The sequence below is a fragment of the Alligator mississippiensis genome, chromosome 6 (assembly GCF_030867095.1).
Source record: "Alligator mississippiensis isolate rAllMis1 chromosome 6, rAllMis1, whole genome shotgun sequence".
Classification (NCBI taxonomy): Eukaryota; Metazoa; Chordata; order Crocodylia; family Alligatoridae; genus Alligator; species Alligator mississippiensis.
In genome coordinates, this window is record NC_081829.1 from 5,175,129 (window position 1) to 5,199,922 (window position 24,794).

The 24,794-nt window shown below is 54.3% G+C and overlaps 1 protein-coding gene across 1 annotated transcript in view; it reads left to right on the forward strand.

Moving 5' to 3' along the window:
- Nucleotides 1-24,012, forward strand: part of RNF19B (ring finger protein 19B) — a 31,917-nt gene extending 7,905 nt beyond the window's left edge. The window contains exons 2-10 of the mRNA XM_059729560.1: nt 9,210-9,864; nt 16,888-17,093; nt 19,027-19,171; nt 19,584-19,746; nt 20,197-20,311; nt 20,862-21,002; nt 21,300-21,507; nt 22,215-22,346; nt 23,264-24,012. Of these exons, the coding sequence (XP_059585543.1) occupies nt 9,224-9,864; nt 16,888-17,093; nt 19,027-19,171; nt 19,584-19,746; nt 20,197-20,311; nt 20,862-21,002; nt 21,300-21,507; nt 22,215-22,346; nt 23,264-23,726 (2,214 nt within the window). The 5' untranslated portion in view covers nt 9,210-9,223 and the 3' untranslated portion in view covers nt 23,727-24,012. The remainder of the gene's footprint in view (nt 1-9,209; nt 9,865-16,887; nt 17,094-19,026; nt 19,172-19,583; nt 19,747-20,196; nt 20,312-20,861; nt 21,003-21,299; nt 21,508-22,214; nt 22,347-23,263) is intronic.
- Nucleotides 24,013-24,794: the final 782 nt, after the last annotated feature.

Below are 24,794 nucleotides of genomic sequence, written 5' to 3' on the forward strand. Positions count from 1 at the left end.
GCTATTTCTGGGGAGCAGCTGCAGGCTTAGCGACGTGGCGTTAGCGCTGCTCCTCACCTTAGATGGCTCTGAAGAGGCAGATACCCTGCCCGTGTAAAAATAACACCTGGCTGCACGTGACGGAGCAAAATTAACTCCCACCCGCCGAGCCCACTTCAGAGCAACCCCTGCCGCATCTTGCTCGGTTTGGAGTGGGGGTGGAAGCCGTTTCGCTTTTGTTTCTAGCCCACTTCACTTTCCTTCTCCTGCGGTGTTTGCACACAGCAGACGGGCTGGTCTGAGTTTTCCCAGGACAGCGTCACCTCCCGGCAAGTCCCTGGCTGTTTGAGGGGGCAGAGGGCACTGTGGGGATGGGTGCCTTGTTCTTTCCTCCACTGTCCCTTCCCTTTCCTTGCAAGCTTCCCTTTGTTCATGGCTAATGCCCTCCTCGTTGCCTTTCTATGGGGATGAGGCTGCTCCGCAGGAGGACCCAAACTCTCTCCACAACCAGGTGGCTCTGGAGAAGGGCCTGCACTGGCGACTCTGCTGCGAAGGGGCCCTGCCTCCTCTCTCAGCCCGCTGTGCTCTGCTGGGTGTTTGCAGGTCATCACGCGGGGAGGCATTGCGTGGATCCCACTGTCGTGCTGCAACAAAGAGGTCCGGAGCTGCAGCGCCTGCTCCGCTAAACAGCAAAATAGGTCGTGCATCAGCAAATGGAAAAGGACAGATGGTGCCTGCTAAATACATCTGAGCGTAGAAGCCTGCAGGATTAACCTTTTGGTGGCCACAGCTGCAAAAGAGAGCAAATGGAAAGGAAGGGGTCAGAGTGAGGGCAGAGGTGCATGGCTTGGCCTAGCTGGACCAGTGGTCGCAGCGTTCATTCGTCTGAAAGCAAGTCGGAGGTGCCCCGAGCTCTCCAGAGGATGCTGCTGTGCGGAGGGGTGATGGGGGCATCCTGTCTCAGCATACTGGGAGCTAGCTAGGCATGGCCCGTCGGCGCTGTTGCTGGAGAGCAGGTGAATTGTGTCTGCGTTCCCAGAAGAGGCAGGGCGCGTTCTGCGCGAGACACTGATAATCTCCCTGCCAAAGCCACAGCTTCCTGCTCTGGTCGGGGTACAGTGACGGGCTCAGGTTTCTCCTTTTGAACTCGCAAGCACCCACGTGTCTGTGTGAGTGAGACAGAGAGTTGAGGGGAAAGCCTGGGGTCTCGATAACCTCTTCTCTCTGACACACTCTTTTCCTTTTCTGGAAAGCAGGCCACTGCTTCAAATCTGCCACTCGTCTCAAAGGCAGTCCTTGTATTAGTGCCGAAACCTGTTCCTCCTTGCAGTTTGGGAACCCAGCAAGCCCTCGCCCCACCCCATCTCGCCCCCTTCTATGTTGCCTTTGGGGGCATCGTATTTGATTCCCATAGCCGTGTCTGACCTGCCCCTGGCATGCCCTTGACTCCTCTCCTAGCCCGACACACAGCTGCCACCCTATCTCATCTTGAGGCCTCTTTCCCAGATTGCTGGTGCCATGTGGCTCTTCGTCGACCAGCCGGGAGCCCACTTTGCTCTCAGGAGCTGGCCCCAAACATTCGCCCTGCAGCATTGCTTTTAACGGCAGGCTTGCTTTGCAACCTGAATGACATCCAGCCACCTCCCTCCCTCCTCTGAGCTCAGTTATAATTATTGACTGCTTCGCCACCCCGCCTCTTGCCGTGCTGCTGAAAAGGTGTTTGTCACCGCCACCCCCCTCTCGCCAAAGCCAGCGCTAGCAAGCACGGGGGGGTTTCTCTAGTGGGTGATTTGCCAGCACCAAACCCATAATTCTGTCTGCTTAATAACTTAGGCCACAGGTTTCCCTTGCTGATCCCTTTGCATTACAGGTATTTAGCGTGTCTCCAAGGGCAGCTCTTCCTTGGGCTAAACCAAAGTACATATAATCCCTTTTACCGAGGCATCACCAGGCCCCGGGGAATGGAGGAGCAAGAGAGGGGAGCGCTGTCCTTTCTAGCCATCCAAGCTGCGGGCTAGGGACGCGTGCTGGCAGGTATATAAACAGGAATCGGAACAGCCCGTGCTGTTATCACGGAAGGAAATGCTTCTTTTATATAGGCAGGAAAAACATGCGTTATAAATAGCCCCTCAGGCTGCCTTTTTTTCCCTGAGAAGCAGGGCTAGACTGTCTGCCTCTGAATCCTGGCGCAGCTTCCCCGAGGTGCCCACCCACCGTGGAGGACGCAGTCCCACGAGCGATTGCCACCCAGGCAAGCGCACCTGGGCAGGGCAGCGCTCAGGCTGCGATCCGGGGGAAGGGGCACCCTCCGGCTTCCAGCCACGTTCTTCCCACGCAGAATCTCTCCACCTCCCCCTTCTTTTCTCAGCCGCTGACGGGACTCGCAACCTGCCTCCTGCTGAGTAGGTGGCTGCAAAATGCTTTTTCCCCTTCGCACTTCAGGGGAGCACAGCGCTCTGTCTGCGGGCCGGATTTAGAAGCGATGCCCACAGCTCTCCGAAGTACTCCGTGTCTCTTCCCCGGAAGGCATGGCAGCATCCTCCGGAGAAAGTCCTGGCAGGGAGGGCAGAGGTGGCCAGGCCACGTGTGTGGGCATTGCACGGGACAGAGGGTGCAACTGCAAGGTCAGGCAACCTAATCCTATCTGGAGGAGCCTTGCGTTCCTGATCCCTGGGCTCACATCTCCTGCCTTTTGTTCCTTGTTTTTGAAAGAATGCAAATCCCAGCTAAACCCACTGATAGGAAAGGGATAAAGCAGAATCATCTCTCCACTTGGAAACACCTCCAGGGACCAAGAGCAGGAAGTGGGCTGTGAGCTAACTAGATCAGACTGGTGTGTTTGCATGAAACAGTGTAGAGCGCTTGTCCTTGCCCACAGTCACCTCCGCGGGGAAGAACAGCCTTGCAAAGACATCAGGGTATTTTTCCCAGGGCCCTGAAGGAGGATGATCCCACCAGACTATACCACTTATCAATGCCTATCGCTATGCTGTACTTACAGAGTAAGCGCTATCCAAGACTCTCCAAGCCCATCACAGACACGTGCTACGCACACACATGCCCGACATTCGAAAGCTTGTCTCACTTTACCCCAACGTGCAGTTGGCCCGATGAAAGGGATCACCCACAAACATCCGTGCCCCTCACATCGCTCCTGGACCGTGACAGCTAAAACATCGCTCCAGCCTTGTACCGCACACACACTCCCGCCTCTACCTTGGGTAATTCAAGTACCATAGTAGCATCTCCATTTTACAGCGAGGGAAACAGAGGCATGGAGTAGGGAAGTAGCCAAGTCAGGATGCACGGATGATTTTACCACTGTTTTCTAACCGGTCTGTAAAGTGGTTGGGACACTGTTGGGACTGGCCAAACAGTAAGAGGCCTCCCAGCCCCCTGTGACCCCCACCCATTAGATTTTGCCTCCCCTTCTTCCCTGACCTCCTGTTTTAGCCTTGTCTGTGGTCACGTCAAGAAGACGCTGGATTTTCTTTGCAATTCTTCAGCTCTGAAATGCACCCAGTGACCTTTCAGCCTATTTCTGCGTACAGGGGAGGGGGAGCCCCTAGGAAAGCCGCGCGCGGTTCTGAAGAAAGAGGAATGCTGTGATGGGAGGAAGGTTTCGGCTCCACTGCCGAGCCCAGGCAGCGGGTCTCAGTCAGAATGAATCCTTGTCCATCGTGACATCACTCTTTAAACAGCCTCATACAGGACAGGCAGCGAGCGGTTATTTACCGCTCTGATATCTGGTAATCAGGAAGGAGGAGGCAGCGGAGGGTACGTGGCAGGAGCTGGAGTTTCTATTTTAAACAACACAAACCCAAGCTGCCTGTGCTGTTTATCTAGTCCTCACCGCAGGAATATTCCAGGCGGGTTCGACTGCATGAGTGGCACTCCCCGTTCCCTCTGCACAAAGGCCTCCGCCGCCGCGAGGGGGAAGTTTTGCAACACCAGAGCAGACTCATCGAGCCAGGGGTGCATTTCCCAGCAGGCTGGCTCTGCTTTCACTCTCCATATGACAACGGGGAGTTTTTAGCCCCCTCGGACAGCTCAATTATGTTGCCTCTGCAGGAGTCCTCATTCTCTGCGTGTGTGTGCATGCATGTGTGTGCGAACCCGCACGCCCATTCATCCTAATCTGGAAAGTGACGTGATGTAGAAGGGAAACGTCAAATGTGCCATGTCGCACTCATTTCCCCCCGGTGCAGGAGGACAGATCAGATGCAAAAGAAGCCTCGGCAAAGGGTTCAAACAACAGCAGAGCCGGGCTGGCTGTGTCAGCTCGGCGCTGAAAGCCTTCGTGGAAGATGTGTCACGTTGAGGCAGTTTGAAAAGTCTCTGTGACAAATCCTGTTCCTGTTTGAACAAGCAAGAGCTGAAGCTAGCAGTCACTTCAGTATGCCAGTACTTGTAAGATCAGACCTGGACCTTCTGGGGCAGGGTTTGCTCTGTGTTTCAGCTTTAAAATTTCCCCTTTTTTTTTCCAAGTCTCCCTCTGTCAAATGGGTTGTGACTAGTTGCGACTGTTGATGGTTCCTGTCTAGTTCCAAGACACAGGGAAAAGGGAACTTGCTTCAGATCCAGGGGATTTTCCCATTGACTCCCCTCCTCCCCTCCCTGGCCAGCAGACTTCCTTGCTTACTGTCCTTCCAACCAGGGCTTTCTTCAATGAGAAGCAAAACCGAGCCGTTTGGGTTTGAATTGCTCCTCCGCTAGGAACATGCTGAGTGGGAGCCTCTGGATCCCTGGCAAAGGCTGTGGAAACTCTCCCTGAGAAACACCTCTGCTGCTCAGACTTTGTTTTCAGATGGATGGTATGTCTGGACCATGACGGGTTCAGAAACATGGGAAGAAGCCAGTAATGTTGGTCAGAATTGGGAAAGAGCTAAATTCCCTCAAGTGTGCAAAGGCTGGCAAAGGTTCTGAGGAACCATCTATCGGGGTGGGGAGGGGAAGGGAGATGACCTCCTAAATACACACGAAAGTATGCCCGCAAGTCCACGCTGGCTGCTCCCCCGCCCTCTTTGTCATGATTCTTGGTGCAAGGGGAACGAAGAGTCATTTCTGCCAAGTCAGCAGGTTATGAGCTGATGCGTTTCACAGCGAGTCCAGATGGTTTTACTTTCTGTGTGTTGCAGTGGATCATTCAAGCTGGTCTCAAACTAGTTTTTGAGAACAGAAATAAAAACTTGCCTACCGTCAAATGACAGCGTCTGCCCTGAACCAAGGGAGAAAGCATGGGTGAGGCCTTGTCTACGCTGGGGGCTTCCGCCAGCAGACAGATGGTGCGAGCCACCGGAGCACATAGCTTTGAACCCACCCAGCTCCACTCGGTCCACCTGGGAAGATGCTGGCAGAAGATGCAGGGGTGTGTACACGTGACTTCTGCCAGCTGCCAGGGCACAGCCTGCCTCGATGGGAGCGGTGGTGCTGCTGTGACAGCAGACAGAAGGGGATCTGCCACCTTGGCAGACCCGCGTGAGTGGAGGCATTGGCAGTACGGCCAACAGCGCTTGAATTCTGCCGGCAACATTATGTCGTGCAGAATAGGCCCGAGTTGTCACGATGAGGAGGGCAGGGGTGGGAGGCCTGCTTTCCATTAGAAACGCAGGCTTGTACAAGTTTCGCTGCTGCAGCTGGGAGGGATTTTTCTTCTGAAATTACACCAGTGCAACTTCCAGTATGGATACAGGCGGACCAGTTTCAAGACGCTTTCCATCAAGCCCTTCCCAAGTAGTAAGAGTGTAAGGTACTGTGTACCAGTGTATTGCATCGACTGTAGGACAGTTTTACTACTTTGACTATATTGGTTACAAGGATTGTTGTGTGGACAGGATTGTAGTTGTGACCACACCTGATCAAACCAAGGATCCCTAATTCCCAGTTTCTTGCCTCTCGTAACTGTCTATCCCATATGTTTCTGAGGACAATATTCGAAAAGCCTGAAAGCACCAACGATTTATGCTCAGTGGAAGCTTTATCCCATCTTCTTTTGGCTGCGTGCTGGTTTGTGCCCTAACGCTGGGAGACCTGCATCCCTCCTACTGATGGGGTTGTTTCCCTGTTTTTCCTTGCTCCTTGTGTGACTCGCCTCTGCATTTGCAAAAGTGGGATAATAGTCTGTAGCGCATAAAGCCAGAGAAAATGGCATCATAAAGGTGCGGAGATGTCAAGTACTTTGAAATCCTCAGCTTAAAAGTGCTATGAAAACACTAAACATTACCCAGCGCTTAGTGCTGTTATTACCCAGCCGCTGGTAATAAGCAGCTTGCATGACTTCCACCTTTTCTTACGCAAAAAGAGCTATTTCACTGTACAACCCCCACCCCCACCAAACTTATCTTTGTCTTTCCTTCTAGATTACCATCTCAGTAAATGGCTTTTTGTTCCCTAACAAGATGTTAACACTCTGAAGTTAGTACTAAGCTTAGTACAAATCGTATGGACTGGTCAAGGTCAGGTGTACAGGCAGATGGGCAGTGTGGCAGTGAAGCAGGCACTAGGAGGTGCGGGCTATATCGCCAGGAAACACTGTGCAATGCCCATGTACCGCTCTGCAGGAGGCAGAAGGGGATAATGGCTGGATAAAGTCCTCAAGGCAAACTACCAAGCTGCTAAAGAGAGGAATATTGGAAACAAAAAAAGAAGTAGACAGTGGAGCATCTGGATTTGATTTCCAGTTCTGCCACCAACTTGCTGTGTCTCCTTATGCAAGTCATTTCCTCCATTTACTCATCTATAACATGAGTCTTATTAACCCTGTTTTACAGATGGGAAGGTGAGGCATGGAGAGAGAGAGGTAACCTGGTCACAGTGAGTCAGAGGCACTGGAATGAAGATGCTCTTGCCTTCTCGCCCCAGGGCTGGTTGACTAAATCTAGCTGCTTTTCCACAGGGGAATAAATGAGACCAGCACAATGAGGCAGAAACACATTTATAACTACTCCAATGCACTTTGCTATTAGAAATGATTTCACTGTGTGCTTATGTCTGGAAGAAACCAGTGAGGCTGTACTCTTCTTATTGAATGAATAATTGCAGTCCATCCAGTTAGAATTTGACAGTCTCCTGGGAACGCAAACCTTTCTGCGCTGCTTTAACATGCACTTTGCAGACATGTCAGATTTTTCTGCTTCAGTTCCTTAGCATAATAAGAGGCAATGTCCTTCCCACTACTTCATCTGTCTTTTACCAGGAGATGAGGTTGGCAGAGCCCTGGGGGCAAAAGGGAATCCATCTCTGTCATCGAAAGTAAAATGAAGACTCTGCAATTTGTGCATGATTGCAGTAAAGAATATGTGCTATAACCCTAAGTCCTCTATATACTGGACTCCCTTCGGTCTATTGGCAGCTCTTTATTTTTTCTCAGAGTAAAAGTGACTGCAGGCTAAATGTTATTCTCTGAAAAGAGTTACAGGACACATAAATCCCTTTATGGCTCTTTCTAAGACTTATATAGAAAAAGGCCAAATTTGGGCCAAGGAATTTTCCAGTAAGTCTCACGGACACCTTTATCTTCAACGCTGAAAATCATCCCGTGGAACTGCCGGTCCCAATACACAATAAATCTCCTTGCCTCTAGCAGAGATTAACAAGGTTGGCTTTGTTATACTTTGTGTTATGCTGCACTTAAGGTCCTTGCGTGGGAGGAAGTCTCTGTTGGTTTCAGGGATTATTCTGCTAGTGAAGTGCGTTGTTTGATGGGATTTTGGGGTGGCCCTGTGATGGCTCGCGGGAACTCCCATGATTGTTGTCATGTTTTGCTGGCATAGTCCGTCCTGTTGTGACTAGAAGGATGCCAACCTTCAGGTTGCAAGGGCTTGTTGATATGCGGTGGACCCAAGGATCCCGGGATTGTAAGAAAGTAGGTCTGGGAGGGACCTCCCAAGGTCATCTAGTCCGTCGTGCTCAGGGCCGGATCACGCCTGCCTAAACCATCCCAGATGAGCGTCTGTCTAACCTCCTCCTGCACCCTTCCGCGGGGGGAGATTGCACAGCGTCTCCCCCACGCTTGCCCACCCTCGCCTCATCTCCAACCCAAATTTCCCCTGCTGAAGCTTGAGGCCGTTTGCTCCTCGTCCCGTCCCCTATGGCCACAGAGAAAAACCCTTCTCTGTTCTCCCTGGAATCGCCTTGCAGGAATTTGAAGACCTGACAATCAAATCCCCCCTCGGTCTTCAAGGATAGATGACACCAGCATGTCAAGGCGGGCGGTGAGGCAGGATGCGCCCGGACCGTGTAATGATGAGGAGAGACGTTAGACGAGCTTTGGGACACCGTGCTCCTTCTTGAGGTGTGGGAAAGGAGCGGAGGGCTGTAGACAGTGGTTTTTGTGGGGGAAAGGGGTCGCCACGAAGAGAAGCAGGCAGGGAAGTGGTGCAGCAAAGAGGTGCAGTTACAGCCCACGTGAAGGACGAGTAGCAGTGGTGGCCTTAGGGCTGTTGCGGCCCTGGGCAAGAGTCATTTGGGGCCTATTAGAGGCTTAATTTTGATGACCGATAAGCAAGTCAAGTAGGATGCCCGCCAAAGGTTTTGGAAACATCTGATGCCCCAGGTGGGGGCGGAGGATGGCTGCCGGCAGCCGGGCCGCTTACGGTCCTGGCCCGACTCACGGACTTGGAATTTGTTTTGGCCGATTTGGCTTGAAACACGCAACGTGGACGCTTAAAAACCAAAAAGCAAGTCGGACTTTTGTTGCAAAGTTTGGGGGCCCTTAAAGTGCACGCGGTCGCCCGGTCTGCCCTCCCCTAGGGCCGCGGCTGCTGGCGGTGGGGAGGAGGGGAGGCCCCGTCTCCAATACTGAATATCGAATCCAGTCTCCATAAAACAACGGTCGTACCAGAGCCCCCAAATGCCCGCATTGCCTGAAAACCCACAGGGCAGAGAAGTCTTCTTGTTGACGTCCTATTGCCCCTGCAAAGTGCCCGGGGCATCCCATTTGTGTATTTGGGGGCAACTCCAAAAAAGTGACTTAAAAGTTGTAACTTTCCATTTAAATGTAACTCCCTCCCTTGCCGCAGTGACTCCGCTTTTGTCTCCGGCCTCCCGCACGAGGGGGTTTGGAGCACGTGCCCTGGAATGCCGGCATGACGTCACGGCCGCGCCCAGCGGGAAAGGGGCGGTGCTGCCCGCCACCAAAATGGCCGCCGCGGCGTCAGCCAAGGGACGGGACGGGACGGGAAGGGGCGGGGCGTCGCCTAGCACTCACTTCCGGCTTGTTGTCTCCGCAGGCGGCGGCGCAGCCATGGGCTCCGAGAAGGACTCGGAGTCTCCGCGCTCCTCGTCCATCCACGCGGCCGCGCCCAAGTGCCCCAAGCCGGGCCGCCGCCGCCGCCTCTCCTTCCAGAGCGTCTTCGCCGCCGCCGCCGCCTCCGCCTCGGGCGGGGTCCGGGGCCGCCGCAAGGCCAAGGCCGAGCCCGCGCCGCCCGCGGCCCCGGCCCCGCCGCCGCCGCCCCCCGCGCCCCCGGCCCCGGCCCCCGCCCCGGCCCCGCTGGAGGACGAGGAGGAGGCGGCGGCGGCCCCGGCCCCGGCCCCAGCCCCGACCCCGGCCCCGGCCCAGGCCCCGGCGGAGGAGGAGGAGGAGGAGGCGGAGGAGCTGGAGTGCCCGCTGTGCCTGGTGCGGCAGCCGGCGGCCAACGCGCCGCGCCTGCTGTCCTGCCCGCACCGCTCGTGCGGCGCCTGCCTGCGCCAGTACCTGCGCATCGAGATCACCGAGTCCCGCGTCAACATCTGCTGCCCCGAGTGCAGCGAGCGCCTCAACCCGGCCGACATCCGCCGCCTGCTGCGCGACGCGCCCCACCTGGTCGCCAAGTACGAGGAGTTCATGCTGCGCCGCTGCCTGGCCGCCGACCCCGACTGCCGCTGGTGCCCCGCGCCCGACTGCGGGTGAGTGCGCCCCAGCGCCGCCCCTGCCCTGCCCTGCCAGAGTGCCCTCCCCAGGCAGGACCCCCTTCCCAGGATTGGCACTGTCCCCGTGTGCCCCGTTTCTGCCCCCCTACCCCGGATTGGGGCCACGCCCTGCCCAGGGTTGGGCTGTCCCCCCTGCATAGGGGCCAGTTCCTGCGCTCACAAGCTCCTGGGTTGGGGCCATGCCCCTGGCACTGTCCCTCACCCCTGCCCCCCCAAATCAGGACCTCCTTCCCAGGATTGGGACCGCCCTGTTACCCAGGATCAGGGCCACCCCCCACCCAGGTTTGGGACCAGGCTCTTGACAAGCCAGGTGTGAATGTAGGCCCGGCCCCTCCCAGCCAGGATCAGGACACTCGTGTGCCAACACCTCTTCCCCCCCCAGGATAGGAGCCATCCCCCTGCTAAGACCACCCCCTTACCCAGGACTGGAGCCACCCCTCTGCTATTGATCCCCCTACCCAAGGTTGTGCTGCCACCCAGTTCCCCCCCAGATAGGGGCCGACCCCGCTTCCCACAACCCCTTGGTTTGGGACCACTCCCTGCAAGATCCACCCCCCCACCAAGACCCAGGATCAGGCCCATTCCCCTGCCCCCTGGGATTGGGACCCCCTTCCCGAGGAGCAGCAGGGGTGAGGGCTAGAGCAGGCCCTGACTGAAGTGTCTGGGGGACGGGGTCTGTGTGAGGGAGGCTTGGCCCCAGAGTGGGAGGGAGGAGCAGGGGATCCCCTTCCTGCGCTTTCATAGAGAAGGGCAGAGCTGCCTCTCCCCGTGGGAGCGCGGCTCCTCCCTTCCTACTCCCCCGGACTGGAGGGCAAGGTGCTTCCCTGGCTGCGGGCAGCAGGGTTAAACTGGCCTTTCAAGGGGGGAGAAGGGGGTGGCTGGCAGAGCTGCTGCCCGTCTGGACAGGCCTGGGGTGTGTGTCAGATCTGTTTGGAGTTTGCTGTGGCTGCTGATTCAGATTTAATTGCAACTCATACAGAGAGAACAGAAGCAGAACTGGAAAAACAACTCTACCCCCCTTTTTCTCCCCCCCAGCAATAGCTTTTCTAATAATCCTGCCAGTAAAGGCCTTTGGCCAGGTGAGATTTTTATATCCTCCTCCTCCTCAGGGACTTTTTCCTGGGAGGGAAGGGGCGCATGGTGCATAGGCTTCTTTCTCAAACCGAAAGGGCACCTTGAAGACCAGCCAAGTGAGAAGACTACAGCGTCGATGGGTGCCATTCACTGCAGCGTGAGCCAGCCTCACTGAGTCACGCTTTGTAAATATTTGGGTACGGTCAGGATGTGTGATTTGTCGTCATAACCTGATCTGGGGCAAGTCATTCTCCTTTCTCTGCCTCGGTTTCTGCCTGCCAAACAGAGAGGGCTGCTTCCTCACCTGTGAAAAGCTCTATACAGCCAAGGACTGTTTCTGTTTTTACCAGCCCGTTCAGTTGTTAACATCTCTACTGACGGAGATGCGACCTTGTCACTTCATACGTTTCTGGCTGTGCCAGCGACTGCCTTGAAGTTGTTCAGTTTTAATTTCTGTGTCTGTAAATTGGGTCTGATACATGCCTGACCAAAGTGATGGAGATGGATTGAGTCTCAACAAATCTTCAGAAGATACTGTAAGATCTGGGAGTAAGTGGATTCGGTGTCTTCAAAGCAGCGTCCTTTCCCCAACTCAGTCTGCTTGACCATGTCTTGCTGATATCCCAATGCTTCCTACTCGCATAAAGCCAGCTTAAAAGATCTTAGTTTGTGTACAGGGCTCTGTCACAGCTAGGCAGGCCTGCTGGGAAAAGCAGCAAATCCTATTAAATAGCTCAGTCTAAGAATTGAGAGCGGCCGGCAATCTCTCAGTGCTCCCTCCCTAAAACAAATGGCGCAGCCAAGGGAAAGCAGCTCTTGGGGCATAGGAGCAAAGTTAAATGTGGAGTGCCAGCGTTTGGGAGACTCCTTAATGTTGGGACTTTTCTGAATTTGTAAAGGCTTCAGTATAGGAGAAACGAGTCAAAGCTTTCTGACACAGCAGGAAGCCTGGGGTTTCCCTAGTTTTGTCTGGGACCGTGGTTCCTGGTAGGATATGGAAGTTGTGCTAATTTGATACTTCCAAGGATGCTGTGTAAATGTTCACTTCCTTGGTGCGGAAAATCTTTGCTCAACTGAGACGATGGTGGGGAATAACGTTGACTCATTGTCTTGTTAGGCAGCTCAAGATAATGAAGCAACGTCTTACTTCTTGTGAATCCTAGATTAGCTTGTTGCTTTCATTTTCTGTTCTCTTTTACTCGGGTTGACGTCACCAAAGTGCTCGTGCTTCTACCGAGGGAGCCATTCAGGGCCACTATGTGAGCATGCTGCAGAGTCCAACCGGGCAGGGGGACTGGCAGCATAGTGGCAGGTAGAACAGGGAGCAGACAGCAGAGCAGGAGATCAGGCTGGGAGCCAGAGGGCAGGAGGCAGAAAGCAGATCAGGAAATTGGGAAGGGTGTGGGGCTAGTTTGTGACATGCCTGCCAAAAAAGGGTGACCGCCGCTATATTAGGGGAAGGTGGCTGTTCTGTTCTTCGGAGAAAGGACTTATAGTCAGGCGTTTCTGATCACAACGCTGTGACGGACTGAAGCACAATTGTTACCTGTCACCAGGGCACTTGAAGCACTTCAAAGCTCTCGTTTGAATGCTGCTCATTTCTTATGAAAGCCTGCTCCCTAGGGTCCAAGGCTGAGTTAGCCACGATGCAATCAGGATCCTGGATTTTACTGCTTTCCCCGGGCACTGGTACATAGATCAGGGAGGTAGATTAGGTCATAGGAATTCAGCAAGGAAACCTCTTGCTCTGTGCCTTCATAATCAGCTAAGGAAAATCTGGTGACCACTTACTGGGTTTCCTTTTATTTTACTGATGCAGTGTCTACCTGCACTTGGGGTCACATGTAAATTTGGAGCCAGCTGGGACTGCCCAACCTCAGGGAAGGTCTCCCCGGGACACCAGCCGCCACGCTGCAGCTTGGCCCATACCTGGTAAAGCTTGTGGGCGGCTGGTGTACTGAGGATCATCCATCTGGCTGTGCTCCTAGCCGGGTGAGCCAGCAGCATGTAGAAAAGCAGCTTGCTGAGAGCCCGTCTTCTTACAAACCCACACGCTGCGGGGGGTTAGTGTGTGAACCTGCTGGTAGGCAGGGCATCCCTGCTGCCTGGAGGGTCAGTGACACTCATTCAGGGGCTGTCCGCACCAGCCCTGAGGCAGGAAAGGGAGTTATTTGCCCTGGATTTGCTTTTCCCAGCAGGCCTGCCTAGCTGTCCTAGTCCGGGGCCCCAGTTACACCCAATGCTTGGATATCCCCTGCTGGAGTGGTGGCTGAGATGAATGCCAGGGACTGACGTGCATGTTTGCACGTTGCCCTTCTCCTTACCACCTCCCAGCCCCGCAACTTCTGAGTCTTGGCGTGGCCCCAGAGTCGTGTCACAAGATGCTCCCGGAGATATATCTTCCAAAACACAATCCACGTGGCATGCCATGTCCTGGCGGCTTCCAGCACCTTCACAAAGGAGGGAGCCTGGCTATGCTGCCTGGGAAGGTGAAGGAGAGACGTAACGTCGGAGTGTTTCCATGGCAATTCCTGGCTGTTGGTGCAGCAGCGGAGCTTCATGCAAATACTGCCTTTTTTTTTCCCATTGCAATCAGCTGGTGCTGCTGTCTGGTGTTTGTCACATTACCCCTCTCCTGCAGGCTTCGGGGGGATAATAGAGCATTAAACTGAATTGTGTAGGCTGAGCTAAACAAGCCAGACTGAAGGCAACTGTGGCGAGGCAGTGCACGGCTCTGACTGCCTCGGAGCCGATGGAGGAGGACGTGTAGCGGTGGCAGCAGTAGGCAGACAATGCTCGGCGGCTGTGGGCGTGTAGGTTAGGAGCAGCACTGTGAGTCCACAGCCCTCTGCGGGACCAGGGAAGAGACTGGCAGCCGCCGCTCGGTTGTAGAGACGTTCAAATTCTCCTGCATATTAACAGCTGGGGTTGTAGCAGGAAGTGAATAATTGCTAAGCTATCAGGATGTGGGATGGGCCAAGCAAAGAAGGATGCAGATGCTATTAACGGTCTAGACCCTCCGATGCTGGGTATAGCCAGAGGCAGCTTTTGTTCTGGGCAGAACGGTTGAGCAGCCTCTCCTGAGCTGGATTAAGTTCGGAGCCAGAGGCTTTGTGGACAGCCAAAAAGCACGTTGTTCACTCCACGCCAGTGAGCTCTTAGCTGTGAATTGTCATTTTAACGGTGGGGATAAATTAAGTTCTTGAGATCTGCCGTTCTCTTTGGGAGCAACTGAAATAGCCAGAAAAGCCTGCGAACTCTAAGGGATAGGGTCGGCTCAAGACGGCGGAAAGCATCTTAGCGGACTACGCTGAGCTCTCCGTGCCCACCTGTTAGGGCAATTGTCTGGGTCCAAAATGGCAACACGTCTTCCAACAGCTGGTCAGATGTGGTGTGGGAGAGGGCACTGCCCTTGGGTCCCAATCCTGGGTAAGGGGTGTTTCCAGGGGATGGCCCCAATCCTGGGTAGGGGGGCAGAAATGGGGCACATGGGGACAGTCTCAATCTTGGGTCCTGACTGGGGAGGAACTTTGGCAGGGGGATGTCAGCAGGGGTTGGTCCTGATCCTGGCTGGAGTGGGGGATGCTGGCAGGGGGCTAGCCCCAATCCTGGGTAGGGGGAATGGGGCATGGAGGGCAATCCTGATCCTGGGTTGGGGGTCCTGATGTGTGGGAGGGACTTTGAGAGAGGGATGGTCCCAATCCAGGGGGATGTCAGCAGGAGTTGGTCCCAATCCCGGCTGGGGTGGGGGATGCTGGCAGGAGGCTAGCCCCAATCCTGGGTAGAGGAAATGTGGCACAGAGGGACAGTCCTGATCCTAGGTCAGGGGTCCTGACAGGTGTCCTGGCTCCTGTGGTTCTCCCTGTGAAGGAGTTTGATAGACTGGCAGGGGGTGGGAGTGTCTGTGAAGGTCTCTCTGACCGACATCCAGCTCTTGGATGGGGCTGGAGTTGACTGCTTTTCCAAGAGCGGCTGTGTCTCGTGGCATCGACCGTGAGTTTTAGGCACACGGAGCCACTGATGCACAGGCAGACCTTGCTGCCGTGCGTCTCGGCCCTGCCCCTCAGCAGGGGAGCTTTGTTTCTCTTTGGCAATTAGGTTGCACCCAGGCAGAACGAAGTTACTCAAACTCCCACGGGATATGAATCATTGTGGTATGACACATTCAGTGGTTCTCACGCTGCTGCTGCCTCTGAGAAGCTGCGATGCAATTTGAGTTACCCAAGGCTCTAAAAATAAACCCTCAGTGGGGGTACTCTTCCTCCGGCCCATAACAAACTGCAGCAAACCATTACGGGATCTCGCCCCGACATCGTGTTATATCAGGCTGGACGGAGCCCCGCTGTGTCGCAGGCAGTTCCTTATCTCAGGCAGCCAGGTCATAACTGCCCCTTCACTTCCTTGCAGCAGCCTCTGGACTCCCTCCAGTCAATCCTTCTGGTGGCAGTGATAATCCATCTCCATGTTGCCAGCTCAAATGCCAGTGACTGCCCTCTCTGCCCTTTCTTCCTTTCCCAGTTCTTTCTGTAACTGGTCCACCTAAAACTGACCTAGGGAAAGGAATGCCGGAAGCCAGACGCTTTCACTGTACTCCCTCCTGACCCAGGAGATGCGAAGCAGAGAGCTCTTCTTCATTTAAAAAAAAAAAAAATCAAATAAAAGACCCCCAAACCCTTACTCTGGAGCCCAGCTGCTGGGCTTGTTTCTTGAAAGGATTGCAGATCTGAACTCCTCTTGTACCTCTTTACAAATGCCACTTGGCCTGCCAGGCGGCAAAACTGACCGAAACAATTTAGTGTAACCGGTCCTTCTGGATCGGATCACAGTCCCCTCTGGGCTCGACTGTCCTAAGTAATTGGTCAACACCAATAGCAGCTGAACAGCTTAAATCTAGATGCATGGAAGATAACGTTCGTCGGGAGCAAGCTGAGCTTGTCATGTCCAAGGGTTTGAATTGGCTGTACGCGCTGCAGCAATAGATTCTGGCACAGCGGACGCATAGGGGGAAATCTGTTCCATATGCTGCATCGGGCGAGAGAACACGAGCAGTGTTGAGAGGACAAGCAAATACACTCCTCTAGAAATACCAGGGAAGATCTGCAGAAGTGGAGAAGCAAAATTTTTGTGGAGAGCAAAGGCTTCAGCCTGGAAAGCAATTAGAAACATTAAAACTCAGTTTGGAAGAGATGCATGATGAGGGGAGGCCAGCTGAGCGTCTTGATCTCCCAGAGCACGATCAGTCTCGAGTCGATGAAACAAACCCACCTTCCAGCATAACCCGTGGAGCTCGCTGCTGCGGGCCCTGAAGTGAGCTTTATAAGTGTGGCTGTGAAGAAACTGCTCTGAAAGCCGAGCCTTTCAGTTTGCATGTGGCTGGATGAAATTCATAGGAAGAACTGACCTAGAGCCTTGGGGCATAAAACTCAGCAGCGGAGCTCAAGGAGGAGATTTTACCCTGTGCAGGGAAGCTATAGGCAAACCTCTGGTGAGATGGTTCAGTGGGTCAGGAAGATTGTAGTGGGGCTTTGGTGTCAGCCAGCGCCAGAGGCAAGATATCTAGCTAATTAGATAACGATGGGTGCTGTGTTGACACGCTGTGACTAAGTATGTCACAAATCTGCATCCTCCTTGGCTTGGGGGATGTTTTGTGTCTGAGCCAAGTGTGCTTCAGCTCTGCACGTGTGGTGTGTGTGGTGTGTCGAGCAAACAACAGGGCTGCCCTGCACAGCTTGGATTGTGAGTGCTTGGGGTGGAAATAGCCGGGGGTCACTGCTGAGATGCAGTCTCTGAAGTGGGCCCCTGTGCCTGTCCCTCGGCACTGCCCAGCGGAGAGATCGTTGATACGTTGTGGTGTTTCGAGTCCTGTATTCCCAAGACCACTTCCTGGCTTAACTCACCTGGTGTCTCTCTGTCTGTCTGTCTCAGGTACGCAGTTATTGCCTACGGCTGTGCCAGCTGCCCCAAACTGACCTGCGAGAGGGAAGGCTGCCGGACAGAGTTCTGCTATCACTGCAAGCAGATATGGCACCCCAACCAAACCTGCGATATGGCCCGTCAGCAGAGGGCTCAGACGCTGCGGGTACGGACGAAGCACACCTCAGGCCTCAGTTACGGACAGGAGTCCGGACCAGGTACGGATTAGCCAAGCTTCTCACTCCCCGTTAGGACCGTTATACTTTTTGACGCTGGGAAGGACCCAGCCTTTGAGCAGCACTTCCTGAGATCAGAGCGGGGTATTAGCACCTGGCAGGCTGTTGGGCATAGCTGAGGTTTTCCAGCCATGATGGATGGGGTCAGCTGCAATGCTGAGTGCAGCTTCCTTTCCTCGCTCATAATGTGATAAACTTCTGGCCAGACGGGCTCGTTGAAAGCTGTTGGAATTCCCCCTCCAGCCCCCGCTCAGGTGACAGCATGCAGTTGGGTTCTCTCTTTGCACGACTGTTCCCTTGATCCTCCAGACGCAGTAAGCAGCAGTAAGCAGTGTTAGTGGGTGCTTTGATCTTACAGATGTTCTCGTTTCTTACTGATCTAAATCTTAAACAGCCACCAAAGGGAAATTTGGCAGTCTCAACTTGAGCGCTAGCTGGTCTCTGCTGCAGGCAGAAGTAGCACCATCATTTCACCCAGCATAGCAAGCTTAGCTCTCTGCTCTGCTCTATGTTAGCAGTACCAGCCTCTGTTAGGGAGAGATGCCAAACCACAAACTCTGTGTTGCCTGGTGAAGAGCAGCTGTCTTCAGTCCAAAATATCTACAGAGGTTAAAAGTGTATTCATGATTCTGAGAAGGATCAAGAAAGACCAATAAATAGATTCTTCCCACACCCTAGCGCAACCAAAATGTGTTACTTCTCTTAGCATGATACTAATAATAATCACTGTTCTGCTCTCACAGTAGCTGGCTGAATTAGGCTGTTGGTGATGTTAAAGGCAGCTGAGCTGCTACTCCAGGCTAACACTCCCCATAACTCCCCAGAGGCTTGTCAGTGGACACCGTAAACAGTACCCTGGCCCGTGAGGAGATACAACACGAAACCAGCAAGTAAATCGAGTTGACTCAAAGCTACCGGGGGGAGCTTTGAGAGAGTTTCACTATCAAGAGAAACAAAGGATTCCTTTAAGAAACACTTGGATGCCTATCCTGCTGGGATCATTTGACCCTTGCTGACTGCCTGCCCTTTGGGCAGGGGCTGGACCCGATGATCTTGCAAGGTCCCTTCCAGCCCTAATGTCTATGAAATCTATGAAAGGTGCCCCCTGTTTCCCCCTCGCTGAGCTAAACTACAGGGCCATAGTATAAGGCACAAGTTGGTCTCTTAGCTGTAGACCTGTACTGGGAAGTCTTTAAAGAAAGGCAGGAAAACTCTGCCTACATGAAGGTCTGCTTAGATCAGGTACACTTACTGTACTGTAGATGGGGGGTGGACTTTATCTCATCTCCTTGCTGTGCTGTAAAGTGGAGCTCTGAGACCCGCACAAATTAGATACAGAGCTTCCTAGACACCAAAATCTTTATCTGCCGTTGTAAGCACAGCTGATGCCCACGAAGAGGGGGCTGCCCTTCAGAAATCTGGGTCAGAATTGCTCTGGTGGTCTCCCCTCCAGGGAGAGCAATCTCTGCCTTCTTGGCCCTTGGATCATGTTAATGGAGTGCTTTAAAAATGGCAGTTGCCAACGTTGTTGGCTCGGCTTGCCTGGGGCAGGCATGAACCCTCTTACCTGACTAAACAAATGTGTTCTGGACTCGATCTCCTGCCTGACCTAGAATAAGCTTTAACCTGGTCCCTGGTTGCCAGGAAAACAGCATCAAACTGTACTTGTGAGTGCCGGCATGGAGAGGGCTGGCTTCCCACCTCGATCCTGCTGCTCTGGCAGCTGCAGCCATAACCAGCCTGCTGTGCCCACCTCTGTTCCACCTTTGTTTGGAGGGGGTGGCCTGTGTCACGTCCTCCCAGTCTGACCCAGCCTCAAGCTCCCCCTAAAACAAAATCCCTTCTTAATTCCCGGGGGTGACTATAATGCACTGGATTTGACTTGTTCCCCTCCCTCCTTCCTTCTTCCCTTCAGCTGATGACATCAAGCCATGTCCACGTTGCAGCGCTTACATCATCAAGATGAATGATGGGAGCTGCAATCACATGACCTGTGCCGTGTGTGGTTGCGAGTTTTGCTGGCTGTGCATGAAGGAGATCTCCGATTTGCATTACCTCAGGTGAGGTGGGGCGTGTGACCCTCTGGGCACTAGCGCGTGTCTCACATTGATTATGTTTTCATGTTCAAATGGCAATCTCTGACCTTCCCTCCCAAATACTCATTATCAGGAGCCCATTCCCACTTATTCCAAGGCAAGATCTCGGTGCCCTCCCAGTAGTAGCACCGGGTTGTCTCGCCATGCCTCAGCTCTGGAAGAGCATGAGGAAAGCTCTTCATGGGATGACTGTTGCCTTGGGCATGAAGGGAGATCAGCCAGTTTGAAGGGCCAACGGATCTGGGGAGAGAAGGAAGCTTGTCATACTGTATCTGCTCATTCCCATGGGGATTGTCTGGTTTTGGATGCTGAATGATCTTAAAAGTTGTCTTCTCTCCAGCTGAGGGCTTAAAAGTAATGCTTGCTTCCATTACAGCCCTTCCGGCTGCACCTTCTGGGGCAAGAAGCCATGGAGCCGTAAGAAGAAGATTCTCTGGCAGTTGGGCACGTTGATTGGTGCCCCAGTAGGCATTTCCCTCATTGCTGGCATTGCCATTCCTGCCATGGTCATTGGGATCCCAGTCTATGTTGGAAGGAAGGTAAGCGTGAAGAGCTGGAGGCATTGTCTGTGGGAGCCTAGTTGTCTGCTAAGGAGTTCAGGCTTGTTAAGAGGGGGACTTGTCTGTACAGCTGGGCTAGTGATCTGTAGTGGGCTTATGCAGATGGTGGTGGCTTGACAGCCTTGGACACTGTGGTTCTTGGTCCACAGAAGAGGTGCCTTGTGAGCACTGACATTGTAAGGCTTCCTAGTGCAGTCCCAGCAGGGCTCCACTATGAATCTAGCACGTCCCAGGGGAGTGGAGGGACCGACGTTCTTGGCCCAGTTGGCTCTTATGACATGAACTCTTGTAGTAACTGGACCCTGAAATTGTATCCAACTTCACGGAAGCCACCGGCCTGATCTGGATTTGTACCAATAGCATACGGGTGGACCGATGGTTGCTCGCTGCCTGGAGATCTGTATCCTCACCCACTCCCTCTTCTCTCAGATCCACAGCAGGTATGAGGGCAAGAAGACCTCCAAGCACAAGAGAAACTTGGCTATCACAGGCGGCGTCACCCTGTCTGTCATTGCCTCCCCAGTCATTGCTGCTGTCAGCGTTGGTAAGTAGACTGAGCCCACTGTCCTTTTGGCTGGCCAGTGCTCCGTTGTATTTCCTCCATCGAGGTCTCTTAGGTTGGGGTCTGACAGAGGTGGCCCAAGTGCAGCTCAGACATCCATCACGTGCCCAGTTGGCTTCTTCCCACTCATCTAACATGCTGCCTACAGAGGCTGCAGGGCCTAGCATAGATTGGTCACGGTGAGCCTCTGTGCATTGTTTCTGTTGAGGCTGCCCTTCTTTCTGCAGACTCACTGTAGTCCTGGGATGCTGACACTATAACTTGCATTGGAGGCCTTTGGCCCTGCTGTATTACTGTGTTAGTTCACACCTGGTTTCTTAGGGGGGTATAATACAACAGGCTGGGCTGGGCTGTGGGGTTGGCAGCCTTACTGTGTATGACAGCAGTGCTGAAAAGCTTAGAGGGGGGAACCCCACTGTGCTAGGGGCTCTACCAGCCCAGAGCAGAAAGGCTGTGTCTGCCCCAGCCTAGCACAACCGTGTCTCTCTGCAGCCCGTTGGCCCTCCCTGACTCAGAGCCTGTTCTGTTCCAGGTATTGGTGTCCCCATCATGTTGGCCTATGTCTACGGTGTCGTGCCCATTTCTCTCTGCCGTGGCGGTGGCTGCGGGGTCAGCACAGCCAACGGGAAGGGCGTGAAGATAGAGTTTGATGAAGATGATGGGCCAATTACAGGTAAAGAGGAATCTTTTGCTCTCTGAATCCATGCAGCCAGAAGAGATGGGGCCCATGTGGGAGGGTGACCACAATGCTGGGCTGTGGGGGCTGGGGATTACAAGCCATTCTCAGTATCCTCAGACTTTTGCTTAGCTTGGTTGCACAGTGGCACACTTCCATTCTCCCAGCACTTGTAGTCAGTTAGGCAAGGCCTTTACCAGGGGAATCCTAGCCTGGTCCTGCTGATATAATCTGAAAGGAGAGTGGGGCTCCTGGAAGCACTTTCCTGTAAACTCTGTCCTGTCCTTGTCTCAGTGGCGGACGCTTGGCGGGCCCTGAAGAACCCCAGCATTGGCGAGAGCAGCATCGAGGGGCTGACCAGCGTGCTGAGCACCAGTGGGAGCCCCACGGATGGGCTCAGCGTCATGCAGGGCAACTACAGCGAGACGGCCAGCTTCGCTGCCCTTTCAGGTGGCACCCTGAGCGGTGGAGTCCTCTCCGGAGGGAAGGGGAAGTACAGCAGGTAACCCAAGTGGCTCAGCTGGGGGCAGAAGGGGTGGGTGACTGTGAGGCCTGTGCTGCTCCCAGCGGTTGTGTGGGCTGCCTGGCTTGCTTTGTTCGTTCTCATATGCAGCAGCCTTTGTTCCCCACATCTGTTGATGGGCGGGAGGACGAGGTTTGTGGTTGGTGGACAAGAGTGGAGATGGGAGCCCATGGGAGATGCGTTAGTCACTATGTAAAACTCTTCCAGCTGTCTCGGTGACCCGGCCCTATACTCCAACCTCCTCTGGTTCCCCAGTGGCACCAAGAGAATGCGGAGCTGCTGCCTCCCGAGTCACAAGGTTACACCGCAGTCTTCCTCCGAACTTGTCTCTGAGTCAGCCGGTTGTGTAGTTGGAGGCAGGCATTGAAATTAGAGCCAGAAGGTGATTGTGACTCTGTTGGACCTGGAAATCTGCTCTTCCCAGGAACTGCATGCGTCACAGGCATAAACACAACCTGACCTGTGTCACAGGAAACAGACTTGGGAAGGGATTTGGGTCAGTAGGGCCAGAAAGGAGGTTGGCCTCAAAGCTTCGTCTGGTTTAAACTTGCTGTCGAGTTGCATTAGCGTGGGGGGCTGCCTGTTCCTGCTCACTGGTCCTTGTCTTGAGACTGTAGGAACAAGGCTGGATCTTCGGGGGTTCCCAGAGGCTTTGCTGACTGGGTGTTTCCCTGTCTCTTCCCCAGGCTGGAGGTGCAGGCGGATGTCCAGAAGGAGATTTTCCCAAAGGACTCGGTCAGTCTCGGGGCAATCAGCGACAACGCCAGCACTCGGGCAATGGCAGGCTCCATCATCAGCTCGTACAACCCCCAGGACAGGTACGTCGGCCACGATGGGGCAGGAGGGTGGGCTGACAGTGTCCCTGCAGGCTGGTGCTGGAGGGTGGGTGAAGACTCTTACTAGCTAGTCCTACCTCAGTGCAAGAAGGATCCCTGTACTTTCCTTTCCAGCTACTGCTGTAGTTTGGCACCTCTGTTTGACACCTCCTTAGAGCAGCTCTTGCTTTTACTTGAGCCTGTGGCAAACAGCAGAGGCTCCGGTTTCTTAAACAAGCAGCTGCCAGGGCCGTTGGTGCCTTTTGCTGCCGTGGGCATCATCTCTACGGTGCTTGTCATCACGCAGCTTCCCCCGGAGCCTGTGTCATTCGTTCCTGTGCCGGGCGTGATTAAAAGTCAGTAATTGGAAACAATGGGACGCTGATGCGTGCAAACCCATTGTCTGCCTAGGAATAGATTTTGCAGACTCTGCTTCTAGGATTACAGACTCTGCTTCCATTAGACAGAAACCTGCCGGAACAGTCGGTCGTGGTCTGCCCTAGCTAAACGCTCCTCCTGCGTCTGGAGTATCACGTCCGCACTTAGCATTGCTTGTGCCTTGGCCATATCTCCTGTTATGCTTCCCTGGCTCAGTTTTGCATTGAATGAGGACACAGGACAGTTAGACACAAACTGTGCATGCACACCAGAGGATGAGGCCTGTTCCTAACTGGCGATGCAGCTAGCTTGCCTGCCTCTGAGTGCTTGCTTCCCATAACGGGGTGGGAGGTCATGTCATGGCTGCTATTAAAAGGGATTAAACCATTGCAGGCATTGTTAGTCTGTCACGTAGCGCAGTGCAGTGAATGGTGCCCCTGGCCCCTGCCTCCCTGCAGTTAAGCTCACTGCATTGGCAAGTGCTAAGATCCACAGGCTCCCTGCTGTAAAACCAGTAACTGAGGAGGTGCTTGCTCCTGCAGAGAATGCAACAACATGGAGATCCAGGTGGACATTGAGGCCAAACCCAGCCACTACCAGCTTGTGAGCGGCAGCAGCACGGAGGACTCTCTCCATGTCCACACCCAGATGGCAGAGGAGGACGAGGAGGACGAGGAAGGTGAGGAGGAACAGGAGCAGACCTGCAAACACCAAAGCTGTGAGCGGAAGGACTGCGTTGCCAGCAAAACCTGGGACATCACCCTGGCGCAGCCCGAGAGCATACGGAGCGACCTGGAGAGCTCCGACAGCCAGTCAGACGACGTGCCAGACATTACCTCGGACGAATGCGAGTCCCCCCACTCTCAGACTGCTGCCTGCCCCCGGACCCCGAAAGCCAGAGGTGCTGAGAGCCCAAGTGCCCACATGAGCCACTGTGCCCAAGCCGAGGGCTGCAGGCCGGATGACGTGCTGTCTCACATGGAGTGCATTGAAGCCAGAGTATGAAGCTGCCTCTTCCTGAAGAGCACACTTGCTGTCGCTGCATTTGGGGGCGGGGGCTGGGATTGCGTCCTCCTTGGCTTCTGTTTCCGATTCTCTGTCACTCCCCCAGCCCGGCCCTGGGGAGATGCCATTTCTTACGTGACAAAGCCCCCCCTGCCCCCTCTGTTTTAATTTATTGACCCCAACGCTTGTTGGTGCTCTGTGCGAGTGTACATATGTATGTGTGTGTCCTGTGTGTCTGCAAACATACTGAAGGACTGTTTTAATAAAGACTTCCATTGTCATTGGACTCGCATCCAGCTCTTCCTTCTCCGAGATGAAAGAACTGAAGGCCTTGTGGGCCGCAACTCCCTCCCTGCCTTGGTTCCTTCTTCCCTCTCCAGCTTCTGAGAAGGCTGCTGTGGCCAGCGGGGTCCATATGGAGGGGGTGGGATTGGTACAGAGGGGCCTGGTTCAGATGCGGGGTGTGGCGGGCAGGCTTTGTTCTCCAGCTGTGTTGCTGATCCAGTGTTAGGAGCTGGGGCGCAGGGAACTATCGGCTGCCCTCTACAGGCCTGACTAGAGGTAATGCCGGTTCGAGGCAAGACTCCAGATGGCACGCGGTCTGCTCGATGCACGTCAAGGGAGCTGGCTCCCACTTTGCTCCTGGAGTGGCTAAGAGGCAGCAAATGCCTTCTGTAGAGTGGGGAGACCCCGATGAGATGCAGGACCGCCATGATGCAGCAGCAATGATGATCCCAGCGTCCAGGCAGGCAGGAGCAGGCATAGCCCCCCGTGCTAGTGCCATCTGCTCCATGGCAGTAGCATGGTGTTAGACTCAGTCCCTGTATAAACTACCATAGTCTTTCTCTTCTGCTTCCCACCCAGCCATGCAGCTACAGCTGATCATGCTGTAAAGCCCTGTGGCCTTAATGAGAGGAGGGATGGAGTGGGACTAGGCGAGTGCTCTGAGCTTGGCTGCTGCGAGCAGAGGGGGTGAGACAGGCCTGCCACTGCGTGGACTAGGCTGGATTACTTGGACAGATGGGTATGGACTCCCGCCTCAGTCGGGTAAGTGTTCTCCCCTGGCAT